This window comes from Oncorhynchus masou, chromosome 25 (genome assembly GCF_036934945.1).
Source record: "Oncorhynchus masou masou isolate Uvic2021 chromosome 25, UVic_Omas_1.1, whole genome shotgun sequence".
In the NCBI taxonomy this organism is placed as follows: domain Eukaryota; kingdom Metazoa; phylum Chordata; class Actinopteri; order Salmoniformes; family Salmonidae; genus Oncorhynchus; species Oncorhynchus masou.
This window is the reverse complement of record NC_088236.1, coordinates 30,831,779-30,855,804: the sequence shown is the minus strand read 5'-3', so window position 1 is coordinate 30,855,804 and position 24,026 is coordinate 30,831,779. Positions and strand designations below refer to the sequence as shown.

At 42.0% G+C, this 24,026-nt stretch overlaps 2 protein-coding genes across 7 annotated transcripts in view; both read right to left on the bottom strand.

Annotated features, from left to right (window-relative positions):
- The window catches only part of sorbs3 (sorbin and SH3 domain containing 3), a 40,391-nt gene extending 24,905 nt beyond the window's left edge, over window positions 1-15,486 (bottom strand). For 2 of the 6 annotated variants that reach the window (XR_010451634.1, XM_064937312.1), the window contains exon 1: window positions 6,006-6,123. The gene's annotated coding sequence lies outside the window, so the exon portion shown is untranslated. Of the gene's footprint in view, window positions 1-6,005; window positions 6,126-12,067; window positions 12,202-15,269 lie in introns of those variants that run through there. The other 4 variants (XM_064937314.1, XM_064937313.1, XM_064937316.1 and 1 more) reach the window with 4 other exon arrangements.
- A 1,975-nt stretch (window positions 15,487-17,461) lies between these two features.
- On the bottom strand, window positions 17,462-22,198 carry LOC135513536 (E3 ubiquitin-protein ligase NEURL3-like). Its single transcript, XM_064936417.1, has 4 exons — window positions 22,069-22,198; window positions 19,975-20,487; window positions 19,660-19,845; window positions 17,462-18,684 (listed from the first exon to the last, which is right to left on the bottom strand). The coding sequence occupies exons 1-4, from the start codon at window positions 22,097-22,099 to the stop codon at window positions 18,503-18,505; spliced, it is 912 nt and encodes a 303-aa protein (XP_064792489.1). The 5' UTR covers window positions 22,100-22,198; the 3' UTR covers window positions 17,462-18,502.
- Window positions 22,199-24,026: the final 1,828 nt, after the last annotated feature.

Genomic DNA, 24,026 nt, shown 5'->3' with positions numbered 1-24,026 from the left:
TTTGGGACAAGGAAAGAGGATAGATAATTGAAGAAATATGACAATAGGAGACAGGGAGGATGTCTGTGTGGTAATCCCTCTCACATGGCCTCACACATCTCTGCTCAACCGAACTCATTTCGTCCCTTTGAACTTTGCCAGATGCTTTGCAATAGACTCACATTTCAAGAGAATGGGGGTGTCAATAAATGTGACTTTACCTTTAATACATAAGCAGTTGCCTCCCATTTAATGAGATAATGGTTCACAAACTCAGATGTTAGATACAGATACAGAGATCAGTAGAGACCAGTAGACTAATTAGATTGAGACAACAGACTACTGTACTTTGCAGAGAGAGGAAGTAGGAGGTGGTGTTAGTAACAGTAACAGTGCACTATGATGCAGTGAGACAGAAAAGTGTTTGTCAGCATGGGGTCACTGAACTTCACCACTCCCTGCTGCTGATTCCCAGGAAATCTATGGGACGTTTCCCTCACGGCCCAGAATAGCAACCGCGTAACTGAGTAGAATGGAGACGCACAGTTACATAGGTCAAGGAACCGACTCGATAACTAACAGCAAAGCTGCTGTATGACTATATCAGTGACGTAGGGTTAGGGTAGGCAGGGTCAGGGTAGGCAGGGTCAGGGTAGGCAGGGTCAGCCATGCTGTGATAATCAAATAAAAAAGTTGTTATGAAAAGCCAAATAGAAAATATAATTGTATATTTTTTAATCATTCTTTTTTGTTATCTAATGTTTTTTCCCAATGATTCTGGTGGTTTTTAGGCTCAAAATAAAAAAATATGCTAAGAATGCTACAAAACCATAGGAAAGGTGTCAAGGTATGCATGCTTTCCATTCAAATTCATTCAAATTGTTGACGGGCGTGGTCGTTCCTGACTAATTTGGCGCTTGCATCCCTTAAACTGAACAAAGGTAGAGAGCAAGTAAAAACAGTCTGACGAATGGACACTATACTGCACCTTCTAGGCAGAGTTCTGTGTTCTTTTGCCCATATTAATCTTTTATTTTTATTGGCCAGTCTGAGATATGGCTTTTTCTTTGCAACTCTGCCAGCATCCCGGAGTTGCCTGTTCACTAGTGCCCACAAAGCTAAGGACCCTGGGACTAAACACCTCCCTCTGCTACTGGATCCTGGACTTCCTGACGGGCCGCCCCCAGGTGGTAAGGGTAGGCAACGACACATCTGCCACCTTAATCCTCAACAGGGGGCCCCTCAGGGTTGTGTGCTTAGTCCTTTCCTGTACTCCCTGTTCACCCACGACTGTACTCTCTGTTTACACTGCTGTTACTCGCTGTTTACTATCTATGCATAGTCACTTTGCCCCTACCACCATGTACAAATGACCTCGACTAACCTTTACCCCCGCACATTGGTTCGGTACCTGTACCCCTGAATGTAGCCTCATTACTGTTATTTTTTTGTGTTACGGTTTTTTATTTTTTTTATTTTATACTTATTTTATTTAGTAAATATTTTCTAAACTCTATTTTCTTAGAACTGCATTGTTGGTTAAGGGCTTTTAAGTAAGCATTTCACGGTAAGGTCTACACTTGTTGTATTCAGCGCACATGACAAATAAAATTTGCATCCTTTGATGCATTTGATTAATCAAGCTCAAATTTTGTTTTGATGAGACACTTTTTTGATGTTTTGAATTGCATTTTTCAGTCATTTTGATTGTTGGACATTTCGTTAGAATCTTATTATATATGTGTGTGTAATAATATTTCACATAATAATAATATTATTATTTGTGTGTGTGTGTGTGTGTGTGTGTGTGTGTGTGTTGTGTGTGTGTGTGTGTGTGTGTGTGTGTGTGTGTGTGTGTGTGTGTGTGTGTGTGTGTGTGTGTGTGTGTGTGTGTGTGTGTGTGTGTGTGTGTGTGTGTGTGTGTGTGTGTGTGTTGGAAGTATGTAAATCTATTGTGAAAGGCTATGGAGTTTGTGTTGTAAATTATACTGATTAAATGTGTCCATATATTGTTTTTTTAGTGACACCTATTCGTTGTTTGGTTGTAACTGTGGATGCTACATCGGCTATCGCTGTACACAAGGCTATCGCTTGTGTACAGTATCTTTGCTACATTGGTATTTACATTTGGTGAAAATTGTTTGTCAATCTCAGTTAATAGCCTATGTCACTCTGGTTGTTGGAGCGATCTGTCGTATGGTTCATCTTGGTTTATTTGTGAGTAAATCTGTCTTTGATAATAGCGTTTCCCAAGCTCAGCTCTCTTTGCCCTAACACTACACGGCTGATTCAAATGATCAAAGCTTGATGATTAGTTGATTATTTGAATCAGCTGTGTAGTGCTAGGGCAAAAACCAAACTATATTAGCTTTCATCGTAGCCAATAACGTACAGGGACATTTTTCATATATTTGCTTTAATCTTCAATCCCATAAATACCTTTTATTACAAGAAGGTGTTTCACAACAGGATTTCTCTAAGCACCAGTATTTTTTTATGGTCAAATGTTGCAATAGGATGATCTCATGAAAAATGAGTTGGCACTCTGTTTCTCTGTCACCCAGATTTCTCCTCTGCTCCTCTCCTCCTCTGCTCCTCTCCTCCTCTTCTCTGCTGTAGGAGGCCACTGGGCAAAAACTGGTTGAATCAACTTTGTTTCCACATAATTTCAACAACAACTTTCAATATGATGACATTGAATTAATGTGAAAAACTGATTGGATTTGGAAAAAGTCATCAGTGTGTGGTGCACCGAGTGGTGCACCGAGTGTTGCACCGAGTGTTGCAGTGTTATAAGGCACTGCATCGCAGTGCTAGAGGCGTCACTACAGACCCGGGTTAGATTCCAGGCTGTATCGCAACTGGCCGTGATCGGGAGTCCCATAGTGCGGTGTACAATTGGCCCAGCGTTATCCGGGTTAAGTGAGGGTTTGGCTGCGGGGGCTTTACATGTAGGCCGTCATTGTAAATAAGAATTTATTCTTAACTGACTAGCCTAGTGAAATAAAAAGGCAATGTTATTTTTTTTCACCCAAATATTAACCTACATCCATGGTGAAATGTATTGTTGAGTTCACATTGAATTCATGTCAGTTGACAACTCAACCAAATGTAACGTTGATGTTGAAATGACCTCATGAGTTGTTGTTCTGGTTGTCGTGGTGGCGACCCCTGAACTTCTTCTACCAACTGTATCACCACAACAGGCAGCCTGCCAGAGCCCCAGCAAGGTAGAGGGAGAGTTTACAGTCAGTTGGAATAACAATAGAAAAACTTGTCTTCATGCCAAACATAATGGAAACATTTTTCAGCTTGAAAGAGAATGGACGAAACTCAACAATTGAATTGAAGCATTGATTTAGACATTTTTCATGTTATTTGACATAAACCAAAAAGTGCAGTTCATGGTAGTATCATATAGGGCTGGGAATTGCCAGGGACCTCACAATACAATATTATCACAATACTGAGGTGCTGATACGATATGTAGTGCAATTCTCACAATTCCATATGTATTGTGATTCGATACTGCAATTTGATGTTCTGAAGAGAGCGCATGAGGGTAAAGAGAGAGTATGAGAGAAAAGAGAGAGTATGAGAAAATTAGTTTTGATCAGTCATGGAAATAAAAGTGCTGAAAAAATGTTGGCTCACTATTTAAAAGAAGATAGAGAACAAGCTATAAGCAAATACAGGAGTTTGTTGTAGGTACATCTGACAAGCCCGATTTAACACTATCTCGCAAAACATTTTTATAACATCGCAATATATCAATTTTTCCCCCATCACGAGTATCATAGCTTGAGTATAGTGAAATTGGTGTGCAAAGTCACTTTATGGATAACTCGATTTGACACCTAAAAAAGTCCCTGCAACTAATCAAACTAGCGACATCCTCTCTATTCATTGTATTTCTATGACTGACCATCTCCATTGGCCTCTGTGTGAGGGGCTGTGTTTGGCAGAAGGAGCAGGTTAATCATTGACTCCATAATGTTGTTCCCAGCCATGAGAACGGATCTAAGTCCTGCTCAGAGTTAGACTAATAAGGACAGACCAAAACACCGACATGTCTGCTTAAAGTGGTCATTTTGTTTGTTTGTGTGTTCCTGGAGTGTAGTGCAATACAGGTCCTGAAAACATCTTGGTTTCCTTTAATATCAGACAGCATAAACATCCTTTCATCTGCATGCATCCTTTAATGGATATATATATATATGGATATATATATATTTCTTTTTTTACATTTGGGCAAAAACTGATTGAATCAACTATGCTTCCACGTCATTTCAACCCCAAAACTCTATGTGATGACGTTGAATCAAAGTGGAAAACTGATTGGATTATCAACAAATCGTCATCGTAGGGCATTTTGTCTTTTTTTTCACCCAACTTTTAACCTAAATCCAATAACATGAATTGTTTTGTTGATTTCACAATGAATTCCAGTTAATTGAAAACTCAATCAAATGTAAATAAAAACTGACGTCTGTGCCCAGTGAGCCATGTCTGGACTCGCACAACTACTCTCCGGATGAGTAGGAGGCAGGTAATGCCTTATCAAATAATCTCACACAATGTAGTAAATTCCAGGGGATAAGTTTCGTATGAAAGCAATAAACCTGTAAAGACCGTCAATATCTTTTTGCTTGAACATGATGTAAGATCATCGCAAATCCTTTTCAAAGACCTGAGGGGTGACTCGTCATCAGGTTGTTATTATAAAGAGGTTCTCTAAAGTATCCTACAAGGTTAATCACACACTCCTGCCTTGTCTCCAGACTGCAACTTGGCCCATGTGAACACACAGCAGTAGACCATACAAGGACCTGGACCCGTCCTGTTTATGACATGCGTTTATTGAGCGATACACACATTTATCAGAAGGAAACTATTCTGCCTCCTTGTATGGTGATCCCTCCCCTCAGCCTGCTGCTTGGGGGAGACATGGCTTCAGTGTTACTTGTCAATGGAGATACTACATGTTCCCTGCTAGATTAGATGCTCTTCATCAGACATACCATAGCCTCACTTTGAGGGGGCCGCTAATAATATGACGGCTGAACCAGAGAGTGTTTGGAGTTTTCAGAGAGGTCACTGTACTCACATTAGGGCTCATGCAGTGCTATGAAAGGTAGTTCAGCCTTTACACTCCTTTATTTTTGTAATTATGATTGATATGATTATTTTTTTCCCAGTCAGTAAAGGCTGTGGTGATGGAGCAAGAGAGATCTCAGAAGAGCTCAAAGAGGATCAGTGCAGGGTGTAGAAATCCTTCTGACATCCACAATAACCCCCAAGGTAAAGGGAGAACATGTCTGGAGCCAGTGGGCCCTGTGTTAGGGGCAGTGTCCCAGGGAAGTGTCCCTGACAGGGATGTTTATTTCCACATGTCACATCATGGGAATCACACCTCTATACAGAGTTAATAAGAAAGCCCCCATGATTACAGTACAGTATTTCCAAACCCGTGGGCAGAGCAGTGAGTAAGGACCATAATAACACAGCCCCGTCCTGTCATGCCCACCCTCTGTGTTCCTGTAATGTGACAGGGGGTGCCTCAGAGCTGCCCTCTCCTCTCCTCCACTCAATCATCCACATGCCACAACTCAGACTGCTACTCTAGGACAGTTCCTAAATCACAGCATTGACGTCATCACTGAGGGTAGCAGAATAAATCAGCCTCTTTTGTCAGAATGAGACAGCCTTAACGTAAGTATATTTATATTGTACTGGGTCTCGCTGTATGGCCATCCTCTCAGTTTACTGAGAGTCTCTAAAAGAAACCACGGACAAATTCCTGGGAAAGTCTACCTCACCAATCCTGTGAAGCAAGTAAGCAAGGAGCAGACAGCCGACGGGCAGGCTAATCAACTCTTCAATAAAAACAGAGCAGAGCACAACCACGTGATTACATAGTTACATAGTTAGTGCAAAATATCTGTCTGGCTATATCTGACAAGTGTATCTACTGCTATGTCATCCTACAGTACTGCCTCATCATAGGAAAAATGTAGGCTACTCACCTCTGATGCAGAATCCCAGGGAACAACACACCTCTCAAAGTCCTGTCTGCTCCGTGGTGCATGTAAGCCCAATATGTTGTGGGCAGTCACTCTCTACTCGCGCTCTCTCTTTTCCGCCCGCCTGCCCTCCCTCCCTTTCCCTCCCTCTCTCTCTCTCTCTGGACTTGCTCCGCCTGTGAAGGACTTCCCGGTTGACAGGCATAGCCATGGCAACCCCTGGGCCGTGTTCAAAAGGCACCCTCCTCTTTGCTTGTCAGTGTAGGGCTCCTTCAATGAAGAGGGCCCATTGTTGTGATGAGGTGATATTTCACAGCGCAGGGTTAACCAAAGGGGAATGCAAATAGTTCATCACCTCCACCTCTCCAACACCCCACCCTAATCACACACCTCTCTCTCTGCCGATTTATCTCCCATGACACCCTCTCTTTTGTGCTGCTGTTTGTTTGTGTCTGTTCTGCGGGCATATACAGGCTAGGTCTCTGTCCAGTCAAAGGGATGGGAGTAGAGAGGAGGGGAGGGGAGGGGAGGGGAGAGAAAGAGCTCTCTCAGTCCAGGGGGGTTCTCTGATGATCCTCTGGCATCATTAGTCTTTTGGGGGGTCCACCCCATGTATCCTACTGACACTGGAGCCACCACTAGACCCTAGGCAGACAGACAAAGCTGGTCTCTCTCACATCCCCTGCCCTTCCACATATCACTGATATCCAACTACAGCACGTTAGTACGATGACTAAAGAGAAACTATATATGAGGGTAGGTGAATCAATTTCAATATGCTTCAGCCACTGATAGCAATCCAGATATTCTGTTTTCAAATATCCAATTTGTCTTTCATAATATTTAGCCTTTGGGGCACACAGGCCATACATCAAGTGCATGAGATATTACGGTACATGGCACTATACTGTGTTAAAGTGAAGAGAGCAGCACACTCTCATATTCCTTAGTTGTTCTCTCTACCATACATGGAAAATTAGAACTGGGTTCTACAGTTTGTATGCAGTGTTTGCCAATGGAGAGAAACTGGATTAAACCCTGAAGTTTTGTATGCTGACATAAATGTTTCTGTCACATGTTTCTCAGGTACTGAGTTCACCTTTACACGGCCCACGTTGCAGGTGGTAGTCCACTCACCTTTATTGCACTTTCCAGACAGACCAGCTATAAACTAGAAAATATTTGATAAGCTGTGTGCGGATGCGTGTGTGTGCGCGTGCGTGTGTGCAAGCCCCTCTCCTTGGCCAGTTCCAGGTTGGAATTGAAATAGTCAACTCTTTTTTAATAAGTCAGTGGTCTGGCTTGGGACAGTGAAACTCAGGCAAATACCAGGCAGTATCCATTACTGAGTCTTCACCCCTTCTCTGGAGGTTGTTTTTGCTTGAGGAAAGCATGGTTCTGGATAGTTTGGCCTGTAGTGGAGTAGGCTATAGGTCCCAGTTAGGGAAGTCAGGCAGGCACAGTCCCCCGCTGTGACCCAATCCTGCACCCTGTCACTCTGTGGCTCAATGAGGTGCAAGAGGGGATCGCTGCTTTGGCCGAGGACCCAGCACCTCTCTCACAAACACTCTTCTCTCCTTCTCTCTCCCCTATACACATACATATCTTTCTCTCTCACTGCCATCTTGTCTGTACCTCCCTCCAATGATAAATACTATATTTGGAGAGGTGGGAACTGTAGCTTGTTTCACTATCCCACTGAGTTCATAGCATGGTTTTTGTAACAGTGATGGGATCCTAATAACTTAACCCTAGCAACTCTCAAGCTCTGTACCAGACTGGTAAATCCCACCGAGCAACTTTCAACGACAGCAAAACACATTCAATCCTGTCCTGTCTCAGTGGTATGTCACTATGTTCCAGTATGTTTCTATCAAACCCTGTCCAACCTCAGTGGTATTTTCCTGGATGTTCCAGGATGTTTCTATGAAACAATCGTGTGGGTCATTAAAATCCCAAATGAAAGCCAAGTGAGAAAATACATCATGATATAAATCTCTGTCACATACCAGTGAACTACCTCACTTGATGATGGCTATAGGCTGCATATTTCTACTACTGCTTAGGAAAAACATTTCCTTGTAAAGCACTATTCTACAGTATCTGAATTTATAGCAAAATAGAATCATGCATTTGGAATTAAACAATCAAAACTGCCCATAAAAGGAACTATTTGGTTTCCATCAAGCCTTTAAGATTTAATACATAGTAGTACAATCCTATTACTAAGTATTGCTGAACACTGAAAGACGTTTAATATAAAAACTGTCAGTTCAGCTGGTTTATCCTTAGGTGACCTTTGCCTAAATGATCATCACTGTCTCCCATACAGCCTAAATGATCACCACTGTCTCCCATACAGCCTAAATGATCACCACCGTCTCCCATACAGCCTAAATGATCACCACTGTCTCCCATACAACCTAAATGATCACCACTGTCTCCCATACAGCCTAAATGATCACCACCGTCTTCCATATAGCCTAAATGATCACCACTGTCTCCCATACAGCCTAAATGATCATCACTGTCTCCCATACAGCCTAAATGATCACCACTGTCTCCCATACAGCCTAAATGATCACCACTGTCTCCCATACAGCCTAAATGATCACCACTGTCTCCCATGCAGCCTAAATGATCATCACCGTCTCCCATACAGCCTAAATGATCACCACTGTCTCCCATACAGCCTAAATGATCATCACTGTCTCCCATACAGCCTAAATGATCATCACTGTCTCCCATACAGCCTAAATGATCACCACTGTCTCCCATACAGCCTAAATGATCATCACCGTCTCCCATACAGCCTAAATGATCACCACTGTCTCCCATACAGCCTAAATGATCATCACCGTCTCCCATATAGCCTAAATGATCACCACTGTCTCCCATACAGCCTAAATGATCACCACTGTCTCCCATACAGCCTAAATGATCACCACCGTCTCCCATACAGCCTAAATGATCATCACTGTCTCCCATACAGCCCAAATGATCATCACCGTCTCCCATACAGCCTAAATGATCATCACTGTCTCCCATACAGCCTAAATGATAATCACTGTCTCCCATACAGCCCAAATGATCATCACTGTCTCCCATACAGCCTAAATGATCATCACCGTCTCCCATACAGCCTAAATGATCATCACTGTCTCCCATACAGCCTAAATGATCACCACTGTCTCCCATACAGCCTAAATGATCACCACTGTCTCCCATACAGCCTAAATGATCACCACCGTCTCCCATACAGCCTAAATGATCATCACTGTCTCCCATACAGCCCAAATGATCATCACCGTCTCCCATACAGCCTAAATGATCACCACCGTCTCCCATACAGCCTAAATGATAATCACTGTCTCCCATACAGCCCAAATGATCATCACTGTCTCCCATACAGCCTAAATGATCATCACCGTCTCCCATACAGCCTAAATGATCATCACTGTCTCCCATACAGCCTAAATGATCATCACTGTCTCCCATACAGCCTAAATGATCATCACTGTCTCCCATACAGCCCAAATGATCATCACCGTCTCCCATACAGCCTAAATGATCACCACCGTCTCCCATACAGCCTAAATGATCATCACTGTCTCCCATACAGCCCAAATGATCATCACTGTCTCCCATACAGCCTAAATGATCATCACTGTCTCCCATACAGCCTAAATGATCATCACTGTCTCCCATACAGCCCAAATGATCACCACCGTCTCCCATACAGCCTAAATGATCATCACTGTCTCCCATACAGCCTAAATGATCACCACTGTCTCCCATACAGCCTAAATGATCACCACTCTCTCCCATACAGCCTAAATGATCATCACTGTCTCCCATACAGCCTAAATGATCATCACTGTCTCCCATACAGCCTAAATGATCACCACCGTCACCCATACAGCCGGACACACACTGAGTGAGCAAGACAATAGGAACACCTTCCTGATATTGAGTTGCACCCCTTTTCCCCTCAGAACAGCCTCAATTCGTTGGGCATGGACTCTACAAGGTGTTGAAAGTGTTCCACAGGGATGCTGGCACATTGTAACTCCAATGCTTCCCATAGTTGTGTCAAGTTGGCTGGATGTTGTTTGGGTGGTGGACCATTCTTGATACACACGGGAAACCTGAAGATGAAAACCCAGCAGCGTTGCAGTTCTCGACACAGTCATCCTCCGTTCAAAGGCACTTAAATGTTTTGTCTTGCCCATTCACCCTCTGAATGGCACACACACACAATCCATGTCTTAATCGTCTCAAGGCTTAAAAAGCCTTCTTTGACTCATCTTATCCACTTCATCGACACTGATTGAAGTGGATTTAACAGGTGACATCAATAAGAGATCATAGCTTAAATCTGGATTCACCAAGTCAGTCTATGTCATGGAAAGAGAATATTTTGTACACTCAGTGTACAATGTGACAGTGTTCTTACAATGCCTTTCAGAAGGACACAACAGCTTGTACACAAACCTTTGGTGACAGCGGTCGGTCCATCTCCCAACCCTATGAGCCATAATGCTGACTGATGGTGAAGCCAACCATTCCCATGTATACCTCTGCTTAGACTCTCCTTAGAGGAATGCTCTTCTGAGAGTTAACCTATGATAAGAAACCTCTATTTCGTTCTCTCTATTAGCACTAAGATGCACAGCACTTATTCACGCTGAGTATAAGAGTAGAGGAATGAACACAAGAAGATATGCTTGTGGTGGTTTGCCCAAAGAAGAATCTGAATAATCATTATCCAGTTGGAGCTCTCAAGGTTATCTACTACTAGGATAAAACAACCCAGCTAGGGCTTCCTGAGTGACACAGCAGTCTAAGGCACTGCATCACAGTGCTTGAGGCGTCATTAGCCTAGTGGTTAGAGTGTTGGACTAGTAACCGAAAGGTTGCAAGTTCGAATCTCCGAGCTGACAAGGTACAAATCTGTCGTTCTGCCCCTGAACAGGCAGTTAACCCACTGTTCCTAGGCTGTCATTGAAAATAAGAATTTGTTTTTAACTGACTTGCCTAGTAAAATAAAGGTAAAATAAAAAAAATAAAAAAATTACAGACCCAGGTTTGATCCCAGGATGTGTCACAACCAGCCGTGACCTGGAGTCCCATAGGACGGCGCACAATTGGCCCAGCGCTGTCCGGGTTAAGGGAGGGTTTGGCTGGGGGGGCTTTACTTGGCTCATCGTGCTCTAGCGACTCCTTGTGGTGAGCCGGGCGCCTGCCGGCTGACTTCGGTTGTCAGTTGAACAGTGTTTCCTCCGACACATTGGTGCGGCTGGCTTCCGAGTTAAGCGGGCGGGTGTTAAGAAGCGCGGTTTGGCGGGTCATGTTTCTGAGGAAGCATGACTCGACCTTTGCCTCTCCCGAGCCAGTTGGAGAGTTGCCGTGAAGAGACAAAATCAAAATTTTGGAGAAAAAAAGGGGGTAATTTTTTTTTTTTTTAAACAAGCTCAACGGAGAACAAACACCAAAACCATAGAAGTGGAAATCATAGTTAAATTACTAGTAAGCCCTTCACATACGGGATGGTAACAAAATGATCATGATAAAACACTGGCATGTTGAATGAACGAATGAACAAATTAACGTATACAGTGTGTGTACATGAACATGCACAGCATAACCAGAAGTGCAGCACTGAAGTGGTTTCATTCAGCATAGCTCTTAGCCCAAAACAACAGCCATGGAAACAGCAGAAACCTGTTTTTCCTTGGAGTTCTGATTCCTATCTGCTCAACCATAGACAGTGAAAGATAGCTCCTCCCTAACACAATGTTAGAACTCTACCAGAACTACTATGCTGTTACTGTTTAACAATATTCAGACAAAAAGTAATTGACACACATGGAGAACTAAATATAAATATAGTTCCAGGTTCCCACAGTTCAAGTGTATAATCCTGTCATTATGCTCCTGATCTCTTCAGTCCTCTAAGTGATAGAGCAGAAGAGAGAGAGAGCAGGAGTCTCACAATATGAACTGTTTTTTAGTCTTGGTGTGGAGCACCAGAGACAGACAGAGAGAGAGAGAGTTGTACTTACAGAGCAGTGCAGGCTGAGTAGAGAGGTGTTCTTGAGAAAGAAAAAGAAGGAGGGAGGGAGAGAACCACTGCTGCTCTTTCTCACTCTCTCCAGCCAACAGGGTGTCTTTTATCTTCTGCGAGCTTGAGTTTGAAGGTTTTTTTGTGTCAGTGAGTGACTGTATGTGTGTATGTATGTGTGTGTGGGTGTGTGTTTGAGCATGCACCCCCCCCCCACTCCACTATACAGTGACTTTGTAATAGTTTCCATCTGCAGCTGGAAATAATAGAAATCCCCGTGCAGGCACAGCCTCAGTGGCACCAACCTTTTGTGTTCCATGAGCAGAAACCGAGGAGGCCATTTCCATAGCCATCTAAATAAAACAGACTTTTGTTTGAGATAGATCCAGTAATAGTATGGTGCTCCATTCACATCTAATTCACGTCTAATGCCTGTGTGAGCAGCCTGGTCTCATAAACTAGACTTGACATAGTAAATGTAAATCTGACTCGCATTAGTATGATATGAAACTTTTGGTGTGGTAACAAAAGACAGAACGTTACTTGGTTGGGGTGGATGGGTGGGAGTATAGCGCGAGCGTCTAGCAACCCAAATGTTGAGAGTTTGAATCTCGTCATGGACTACTTCAGCATTTTTGCTAATCAGCAACTTTTCAACTACTTACTACTTTTTAGTTACTTTGTAACAACATAAGATGTTAGCTAACTCTTCCCCTAACCATAATCCTAACCCTTACCTTAACCCTTTTAGCTAACCCTTCCCCTAACCTTGACCTTAAACTTTTTAGCGAACCCTTCCCCTAACTCCTAACTTAACCCCAACCTAAGCCCTAGCCTAGCTAACGTTAGCCACCTAGCTAGAATTCGTAAAATATCATACGTTTTGCAAATTTGTAGCATACAATACGAATTGTAATTTTTATCATACAGTGGGGCAAAAAAGTATTTAGTCAGCCATAAATTGTGCAAGTTCTCCCACTTAAAAAGATGAGAGAGGCCTGTAATTTTCATCATAGGTACACTTCAACTATGACAGACAAAATTCGAAGAAAAAAATCCAGAAAATCACATTGTAGTATTTTTAATGATTTTATTTGCAAATTATGGTGAAAAATAAGTATTTGGTCACCTACAAACAAGCAAGATTTCTGGCTCTCACAGACCTGTAACTTCATCTTTAAGTGGCTCATCTGTCCTCCACTCGTTACCTGTATTAATGGCACCGGTTTGAACTTGTTATCAGTATGAAAGACACCTGTCCACAACTTCAAACAGTCACACTCCAAACTTCACTATGGCCAAGACCAAAGAGCTGTCAAAGGACACCAGAAACAAAATTGTAGACCTGCACCAAGCTGGGAAGACTGAATCTGCAATAGGTAAGCAGCTTGGTTTGAAGAAATCAACTGTGGGAGCAATTATTAGGAAATGGAAGACATACAAGGCCACTGATAATCTCCCTCGATCTGGGGTTCCATGCAAGATCTCACCCCGTGGGGTAAAAATGATCACAAGAACGGCGAGCAAAAATCCCAGAACCACACGGGGGAACCAAGTGAATGACATGCAGAGAGCTGGGACAAAAGTAGCAAAGCCTACCATCAGTAACACACTACGCCGCCAGGGACTCAAATCCTGCAGTGCAAGACGTGTCCCCCTGCTTAAGCCAGTACATGTCCTTGCCCGTCTGAAGTTTGCTAGAGAGTATTTGGATGATCCAGAAGAAGATTGGGAGAATGTCATATGGTCAGATGAAACCAAAATATAACTTTTTGGTAAAAACTCAGCTCGTCGTGTTTGGAGGACAAAGAATGCTGAGTTGCATCCAAAGAACACCATACCTACTGTGAAGCATGGGGGTGGAAACATCATGCTTTGGGGCTGTTTTTCTGCAAAGGGACCAGGACGACTGATCCGTGTTAAGGAAAGAATGAATGGAGCCATGTATTGTGAGATTTTGAGTGAAAACCTCCTTCCATCAGCAAGGGCATTGAAGATGAAACGTGGCTGGGTCTTTCAGCATGACAATGATCCCAAACACACCGCCTGGGCAACGAGGGAGTGGCTTCGTAAGAAGCATTTCAAGGTCCTGGAGTGGCCTAGCCAGTCTCCAGTTCTCAACCCCATAGGAAATCTTTGGAGGGAGTTGAAAGTCCATGTTGCCCAGCAACAGCCCCAAAACATCACTGCTCTAGAGGAGATCTGCATGGAGGAATGGGCCAAAATACCAGCAACAAAGTGTGAAAACCTTGTGAAGACTAACAGAAAACGTTTGACCTCTGTCATTGCCAACAAAGGGTATATAACAAACTATTGAGATAAACATTTGTCATTGACCAAATACTTATTTTCCACCATAATTTGCAAATAAATTAATAAAAAATCCTACTGGATTTTCTGGATTTCTGAATTCTGGATTTTTTTCTTTTCATTTTCTCTGTCATTGTTGAAGTGTACCTATGATGAAAATTACAGGCCTCTCTCATCTTTTTAAGTGGGAGAACTTGCACAATTGGTGGCTGACTAAATACTTTTTTGCATCACTGTTTCATACGAAATGGGTGATGGACATCCACAAATGAATACATACCATACGAAACGTAACATATAATACTAAATGGACTGTCTCGGAATTACGTACAGAATAAAAAGAAATGCTCTGAGAAAGGTTGGTGTGAGAGAATGAGATGCAGATTTGCTAAACTAAACCTTGAGTCATAATGTAAGTTGACACAAAGCCATGCAATGTTAGGGTTGCTATCTCTGCACGAATACACAAATTCAAAATACAGACCTGGGCTCACACTAACACACTTAGTCACACATTTACATGATATACACATGCCCAAAGCTGGAGGAGAAGAATCAGTGTTTCCATGATCTGCTCCAAAAACAGCCATCCCTATGCTGCAAAGGCAGGCCTCTCTTGCCCACCCAGTTTGGGAAGTAGTGTGTTGCAGAGGAAAGTACTGTAGTATGTAGCAGGACAGCAGTGTAAAGTGGACACATTGGTAACTGCTTTCTACTTTAGAATATCAAACATGCTGAAGAACAAGAAACTCGTTGAATGTGGTAGTGGTTGGAGAAATTACCTTTAAACTGTTGTAATGACAGCTGTTATGACAGCAGTATAAACAACCTGTTTCTCAACATAAACAACCTGTGCAGAAGTAGAGATAATCTGGTCCAGAAAGTGTACTTACAGTACAGGTACAACGTTATTCCTCCTGTTTCGGTTCACAGAGTTCCTTAGTTTTGTTGTTATTCCTGACAACCTGTGCCAGAGAGGCTAGCTGGCCCCTCTGTCTTACCCAACGTCTGACTCAGTCCTCAGATATTCTTCAGGCCCATGGTGGACTAGTGGATTCCTCCTCTCTCTGGCTCTCTCTATCTCTCTCTGTCCTGACTGCAACCCAGCTCCGCTCTGCCATCCAAGATAAATATTTAACAGCCTGGCTGTGCTGTGAGATCAACAACCCTCTCTGTTCCCCTCTGTCCACATTATCTCCTCATGAGAGAAAACCAACTGTTCCAGGCTTCCAGCATCATGTCACCTTACCATCAGCTGAGTCACACCAACCATAAATTAAGAAGAAAGGTGTATAAGAAATTGATATTTAGTGGGTTATGGCATTGGTTTCAATGTGGCTCAAGTCACACAACTGGTCGTGTTAAACTTGTGGCCTGTGATCTGCCTCTTGAATTTAGAAGGTGTAGCCTAACTCTTCATTAACAGTGTAACACTGCCACTTAGTGGTCAGATTAAGTATTTACCCAACATCATGTTGCCTAAACTAAGAGTTACGGGTTAGGGTTTAGGGTTATGGTTATTGTTAAGGTTGAGCCAGGGTGTTGACATGAAGCTCAGATTAGGGTTGGGGTTAGCATTTCAAAATGCCTTTGAGGGGCCCCCCATACCCTACAAAAGAGAAACATGTCCATGGACATTATCTGCTTTGATTATTATTATCCCACAATTGAAAATAACTCTTTCAAAACCTATTTTAGAAGAGAAATTATGCTGCCACCATAATACATGAAAACACAGAGGGTTCCAATATGTGTTGTGTTGTATTAGATTTGACCCAAACCGGTAGTTTTTCATTTTGGCCAAAAAGTAAGAATATTTGTCTTGCAGTGTTAGTTAAAGGCCTAGTTGCAAAAATAATGAATGATTTGGAGTGGATTTTTTTAAAACATAGGTTTCCTCCTTTTAACTTTGGCATACAGGCCAGTAATGTGCAGTGAATACAATGAATACAAACAAAATACAATGACTAAATTGACAGAACTTGTAAATGGGATTTAAAAAATATATATATTTCTCACAAGTGTAGCATACGTTGTGCACTCTGCAAACAATGTGTCCATTCTGACAATGATAATGGGAAGACTGGAATAATAATGTTAAATGCATTAAAATGAATGACCGTAACCAATGTAAAAAACATTGTAGAGTCGAAATGATAGGAATTAACTGTACATTTACTACTGGTGATATATGTAACGGGGAATTGATATAAAATAAGTAACAATCGAAAGCAAACAATTCACACAGAGCCCCAGCTGTTTTGAGCCCCACCTGTTCAGCTAAAATATATATCTAAAAAAGTTGAATAACAAAATTTGCAAACAAAGGACCACTGTGCCACCTTCCTGTTCAATTGAGCACAGTACAACAAGGTGAGTCCAAAATGTCTTGTATGCTGCTGCATAAATTACTTAATATGCCAGGGAGATATGTATACGGTAGTTAAGAAAGTAATACTGATTGTATGTTGTGTAGTAAGCTGTTAGTAGCCAATGTGCCTCACTCTAATAATTTGGTCCCTTTTCCACTGTTCTGACTTGGTGGTGTGCATGTAGCCTATAGCCTGTTTTAGAGAAATGTAATCATAGAATATTGTAAGAGGTTTCATTGTCTGCTTATATGCCCCCTTTATTTATCCTACGGTTCTGACTTGGTGTTGTCACGGATCCCTCCGGAACACCTGTCCCCTATTTCCACTGATTAGCATTTGTATATATGTGTCCTTTGGTTTCCATTTGGAGGGTCGATTATTGTTCCTATGTTCGTTGGTGCGTGTGAGTACCTGTGCTGTGTGTTTTGGCTTTCGTGCCATTGTGGATTGCGCAGATGATTACAGGTCTCAACCTGTGTGTTAATCATTGTGCACATTTGTTCGAGGTACTCCTCGCTCTTTTGTTTGGGTTTCAACCCTGTGTTTTTGTGTAGTGTTTGTTTGGTCTTCGTCCCCGTGCCTTTACACGGCACGCTGTAATTTGGGTACAATAAAAAACAACTATTACCCATTCCTGCGTCTGTCTCCTGATCCTTCATGTCAACTGACAGGTGTACAGGGAGTGTAAGAACGGCCCATGTTTTCAATTCTGTTGCTGTACATTTCGAAAGTGCAGAACAAATAGTTAAATTGACTACGTCCGTCCTAGCTCGCTTATTCATGTCTTAATCGGAATTGTGGATTGCCTCTTATCCGCTCACGTTCCCTTATACCATAGTTTGTACTACTCAATTGTTAGTAAAAAAAGAAAATCAGAAAATCAGCCATAATAGATATGGTTTTTTTTTAAGGCAGTAAATGAGTCTGAATGAAGTGTTTTGCTGCCAGACAAGGCTCCGCTGATGGCCAGTGGTGTTGTGGTCAGGTGTTGGGACTGCTGTTGGGACTGCTGTGGGGACAGTTTTGTGTAGGCCCTAGCAGTTTGTGGGCACCGTTTGTCAATGTTGTAGTGCAATGAATGTATTGTTTAGTGTTGTGTAGAGCTTTGCTGACATGCATCCCAATATGTTTTGGGGGAGCTTGCCCCACCAAGATTTACATGCTAAAATGGCCACTGGCACAAATTGGCAGGGAGAGCACATTCTGAAGAGAGAAGTGCATTGTGCATCTGGGCCAATCAGACGTCCACGTTGGCCATGCGGCATTTATGGTGATACGGCCTCAGCAAAAGTCATGGCAGGAATGGCCTCATTAGAAGTCAGGGTATTAATACTTATTGCCCTTCACAGAGCAGTGCAGAGCTGTTGTCAAGGAAGTGATTTTGTGTTTATACAGGATGTACCGCCCCACCTACCATCAACCAATCATATCAATGCTGAATTATACATAGACCTCCACATTGTTAAACATTTTTGGGAGGCACATGGCGATGCGTTACAGAGTTCGATTTGGCCTCTGCATGCTTCTGGAGGCTCCACAATTGTGTCACACCCTCCATATGGAGCCTCTAACCACATTTTCTAATCAAACATAAATTGGCTTTTAGTCTAGGCCTCCACAATGGATTAAGTCACTGAGATGGGTGCAAATATATATATTTGTTACTGCTCGACTAAAACAATCTCTGTCGACCAACAGCCTAGTGACCAAACAATCGGCCAATCGAGTAATTGGGGTCAGTCCTACTGGGTCATTTAGTTCTTGATGTTCTTGATGTTCTTGATGCTCTTGATGTTCTGGCGACACAGAGGGCAGTTTCCAAACTCCTGGATCACTCTGATGGCACACTGGAGACACAGGCACTGGTGGCCACACTGCAGGCTGATACAGGCCTTCTGGCTCATACACACCACACAGTCCTCCACGCTCTCACAGTCTGCAATCAAATGAGATACGCTCAGTTACAAGACCTATAAGGTCAAGTGGGACTTGGCTCAGGGTGGCTAATGTTGTTGTGTCCATAAGGTTGATCTGGGTGTCATTTCTGCTAAACCTAGGATATGGCAAAGTTACAGGGCTGGGGGGAGGTATTTAAAAAAAAAAGGTTAAAGCTCAATTTACTGCACTTCTACACAATTTCAAAACTCTAAAATACTATTTGGAGAACAGCAAAAACTAGCTAAACTGACTCCAGCCATTATCACATTATCTGCTGTGGCTTAATTCACCTCAACACATGTCATACAGCAATTAGCTGCTCCACCATAGCTCAGCACTGGGATTAAAAATGAGTTTAGTTTCATGTCAAGTCAAACATCAGATACCTAGTGTCCTAGTCATCTACAGCCACCTTCCATCTCTGCACTGTTTTGAGAGAAAAGTCTTGCTGTCCACCAGCCAGCTCCGAGGTGTCCACCAGCCAGCTCCGAGGTGTCCACATGGGCCTAAAACATGCTCTCTGCTACCGTGCCAGTCTGCTCTGAGCCATCTGCATGGTCCTAAAGCCAGCCCACTAATACCACTAAACTGCATTTGCCTTTTAATGGGGATTGAAATTGTTGGTGTTGAAAGCTAAGGTATGGCAACCGCCATACTCTGCCATACCCAATAGATGCCCCTGAGTCCTACAGTACGTGAGGCTAACATATACTGTATCTATGTCCTTGAACAAATGTGGCTTAGATGTTTCTGTAAATGTTAAGCTACACAAGTAGTACGTGTGTAAAATGTTAACTTGTAAAAATACTAGGTTTGCCAAGCATGTGACAATAGAAACATATATATTTAGTTTTTTAAACCAAAAATACCTTAGATTAAATATCAAGATATTATACTCAAATGAAGTACCATTTTCATAAAAGAATATCCAAAACAAGATAGCAGGAATTTATTGTATAATTGTGATGCTTACCTGATGTCTGCTTATTGGCTGGACGGGGAAAAAGATAGCTGTCATGAATGTAATCACAAATCTGTCTCACATTCACATAGTTTTCAATATTGAGCGAGGTGTGTCTCTGAAGAGCAGAACAGGAGGAACGCCGTTGCGGAGCAGGACAGGACTTTTGAATCCCCAAAAACTCTTTCTTCTCCGACCCTACAAGAAATAACCAGATTTGTGGTTAGTCACTGACACTGACAGATGGACATCATTTCAAACCAAGAAATCAAATTAGGTCAGACTGCACTGTTCATTCATACATGTTCCATTGATTTCTGAACTTACCCAGTAAGAGCACAGAGCAGGTCTGCCCATAAACATCAATCATGGCCCACAGGGGGCGGCTGAGGTCCACTCCCTTCAGCAGTTTGTGTTTTCGGCTGTTTTTTCGTCTGTTGGTATTCCTGAAATACACTCTACCGCCATGGGAGACCCAAAACTCCAGCTCTGAGCCTGGCAGGCAGCAAATTTCAGGCACAGGAGTGGCCCAGTGGCCAGAGAGGTCTGTGAGGTCTGGGATGGCCAGGGACGGCAGGGCTCTGGCAATAGGAAGCACATTGGTGAAGCCCACACGCATGGCTCCAAACCAGGTCAGCTTGCACAACTCCACTCGCAGACGCACCCTCTCCTGGGGCCGTACCGGGCGGCTGCTGAAAACCAGGCCGTGTCTGAAGGTGTCCCCAGTCCTGTCTGCCTGCCTGGCCCCCTGGCTCAGGCTCACCAAGGCACCCATCACCTCCTTATGAAAGGTCAAGGGGCCCAGGCAGTGGGGTCCACAAATGTGTGCTGGCTCAGACTCTAAAGGAGATTAAAAAAGAGCAACTACAGTTAATCATTGGAATGCTACAGTACCTCAGTCATGATAAAGAAAAAGATGGTTGTGATCAAACAAATCTAACAAAGAATGTATGTCTGAAGGTGACTGAGAATGAAACTGAAACTGCTTTACTCAAATAATTTTTTTTGTGCCAACAAAGTAGATCAGTATAAAGAAGTCTAGTCAATATATGTGTATGATTAATTGAAGGAAAAATACAAAATCTTTGAGCAGTTTCAGAACTGCAGAAGAAAGCTTTTCTGATCTACTTAGAAATAAACTCAGCAAAAAAAGAAGTGTCCTCTCACTGTCAACTGTGTTCATTTTCAGCAAACTTAACGTGTAAATATTTGTATGAACATAACAAGATTCAACAACTGAGACATAAACTGAACAAGTTCCACAGACATGTGACTAACAGAAATGTAATAATGTGTCCCTGAACAAAGGGGGGTCAAAATCAAAAGTAACAGTCGGTATCTTGTGTGGCCACCAGCTGCAACTATCCCTCCTGTGTTCTAATGGCACGTTGTGTTAGCTAATCCAAGTTGATCATTTTAAAAGGGTTAGGGTTAGGGTAAGGGTTATTCGAAAACCCTTTTGCAGTCATGTTAGCACAGCTGAAAACTGTTGTTCTGATTGAAGAAGAAAAAGGGAAATGGCCTTCTTTAGACTAGTTGAGTATCTGGAGCATCAGCATTTGTGGGTTCGATTACAGGCTCAACATGGTCAGAAACAAATTACTTTCTTCTGAAACTCGTCAGTCTATTCATGTTCTGCGAAATGAAGGCTATTCCATGTGAGAAATTGCCAAGAAACTGAAGATCTCATGGAATAGCCTGACAAGAATAGAATAGACTGACAAGTTTCAGAAGAAAGGTATTTGTTTCTGGTTATTTTGAGCTTGTAATCGAACCCGCAAATGCTGATACTCAGCTAGTCTAAAGAAGGCCATTTTTTTGTGCCTTTATGTCTTTCAGTAAAGCAGTTTCAGTTTCATTCTCAGTCACTTCAGACATACATTCTTTCTCAGTTTTGTTTGATCACAACCATCTTTTTGCGTCATTAATCAGCACAACAGTTTTCAGCTGTGCTAACATAATTGCAAAAGGGTTTTCTAATGATCAATTAGCCTTTTAAAATGATCAACTTGGATTAGCTAATTCAACAAGCCATTGGAACACAGGGCATGTTTGCTGATAATGGAACTCTGCACGCCTATACAGATATTCCATTGAAAATCAGCCGTTTCCAGCTACAATAGTCATTTGCAACAGTAACAATGTCTACACTGTATTTCTGATCAATTTGCTGTTATGCTAATGGACAAAAAAATTCAATATTCTTTAAAAAACAAGGATATTTCTAAGTGTCCCCAAACTTTTGAACGGTAGTGTATATATTGTACTACTAATGTTTGTAGATATAAAGATCAACGTGGAACCATTATAATATAAGTTATATTTCTGTATCTATGAAAATGTACATATAGCGTTATCATTTTCCTCCTATAACAATTACAACACAGTTGTCATCATTCATCAATAAGAGGCCATCCTTACCAAGGCTTCTGCTGACCATCTCCCTCACCATCTTGTACAGGTTGCTCTTCGTATGCTCTGCAATCTATAGTACATACACCTACAATAGGTTGAGTAGAGTTCTAAGATGGTGAGAGTGTTTGCTGTTTTTATACTCCTCTCAGTCTGCACATGTGCCTGTAGTTTATACACAAATCATAGCTCATCACATAAGGAAAGAGAAAGAGGGTGGCTAAGGGGAGGGACAGTTCTCTGGAAAATACCTATGTTCCAACAACGGATGCTGCTTATTTCTTCTGGTGCTAACACTCACTTGACTCTACTGAGTCATGTCAAGTCAAAAATCAAATCTATCATATGATTACTACGCATTAGTTATTATACTAAAATTGTGGATTTTTCTATTCATTTTATGCAGCACCATTTTAGATTTTATGATATCTTTGAAAACAGTACACATTTTTTGAAAACATGATCAAACTGGAAATAAACCACAGTTTCTAACATCTATAGCACATCATGTAGGTATCAAGTTAGAGTTGTAATCACTTTCATTTCACATCATTCAGATCTAACAAGGTTCTTTATGTACAGTGCCTTCAGAAAGTATTCACACCCAATGTTACGTCTGATTGTTTTCGGCACTGAGCAAATGTCAGGTCTGCTAAGCTCAAACTTAGAATTTTCACAATGTTCGTGCAACTTCCGTCGTGTGTTTACTGTGAACACTGAGGCTGTACCCACTTTAAATGACAGTTTTAACAGTGGCCAAGTAGGCTACTGTGGCTTGTTAGTCATAATGTAGGCCTGCCAGAGTGGCTTACCATCATAAACAATGGAGTAAAAGGCATCCCATAACATTTTAATATGGAAATAGCTGTTCTGTCAGTAGCAGCAAATGTGTGGTGTTGAATGTAGGCCTACATTCCATGAGATTTACGAAAAAATATGCAGGGCTTGACATGAACCTGTTTGTCCATGTGTCCATCAGACAAGGAGGTGACTGAAAATGTTGTGTTATTTGATGCAAGATACCACTTCACAAAATAAAATGCATTATTATTCTAATACCAATTTTATAGAAAAAACAGACAAATGATGATACCCTCTGCCTATTGACTACTTATTTAAGACCGTCTCAAAATACAACACTGCCCCTTTAAGACATAAAAAAGCTCTTTACCTGACTCACTTTTCAAATATGGCTAGAGATGTACACATTCTGTGCTCTTGTAGGAAGCAACCACTCCCCCATTGTTGACTAGAAATTAGCCATAACTGGGCTAATAATTCACTAACCAGCAAAGAATATGAACAAATGTGCAGAGGCGGCTGGCGAAATGCAGCTTTTGATTTGATATCAAAACAAGCGCATCTAATCATGCCCACTCATGCTATTAACACAGTCCAGTTCAAAGTGAAGCACAGTTCAAAGTGAAGCACATATCAAATCAAGTCAAAATGTATTTGTCACGTGCGCCGAATACAACAGGTAGACCTTACAGTGAAATGCTTACTTACAGGCAGGCTTTAACCAACAGTGCAATTTTTAAGTTAAAAAGAAGGTATTAGTTGAACAATAGATAAGAAAATAAATAAAAACAGTTCAAAAGACAGTGAAAAATAACAGTAGTGAGGCTGTATACAGTAGAAGGGCTATATACAGTAGAGGGGCTATATATAGTAGAGAGGCTATATACAGTAGAGGGGCTATAACAGTAGCGAGGCTATATACAGTAGTGAGGCTATATACAGTAGAGGGGCTATAACAGTAGCGAGGCTGTATACAGTAGCGAGACTGTATACAGTAGAGGGGCTATAACAGTAGCGAGGCTGTATACAGTAGTGAAGCTATATACAGTAGAGGGGCTATATACAGTAGCGAGACTATATACAGTAGCGAGACTATAACAGTAGCGAGGCTGTATACAGTAGCGAGGCTATAACAGTAGCGAGGCTATAACAGTAGCGAGGCTGTA

Excerpts from the sequence above, each read along its gene's own strand:
- LOC135513536 (XM_064936417.1), bottom strand. The coding sequence starts at position 22,099 with ATGGTGAGGGAGATGGTCAGCAGAAGCCTTG. Across the intron at positions 20,488-22,068 it reads GATGGTCAGCAGAAGCCTTG|AGTCTGAGCCAGCACACATT; the intron begins GTAAGGATGGCC and ends AATCTCCTTTAG. Across the intron at positions 19,846-19,974 it reads CTGCTCTGTGCTCTTACTGG|GGTCGGAGAAGAAAGAGTTT; the intron begins GTAAGTTCAGAA and ends TATTTCTTGTAG.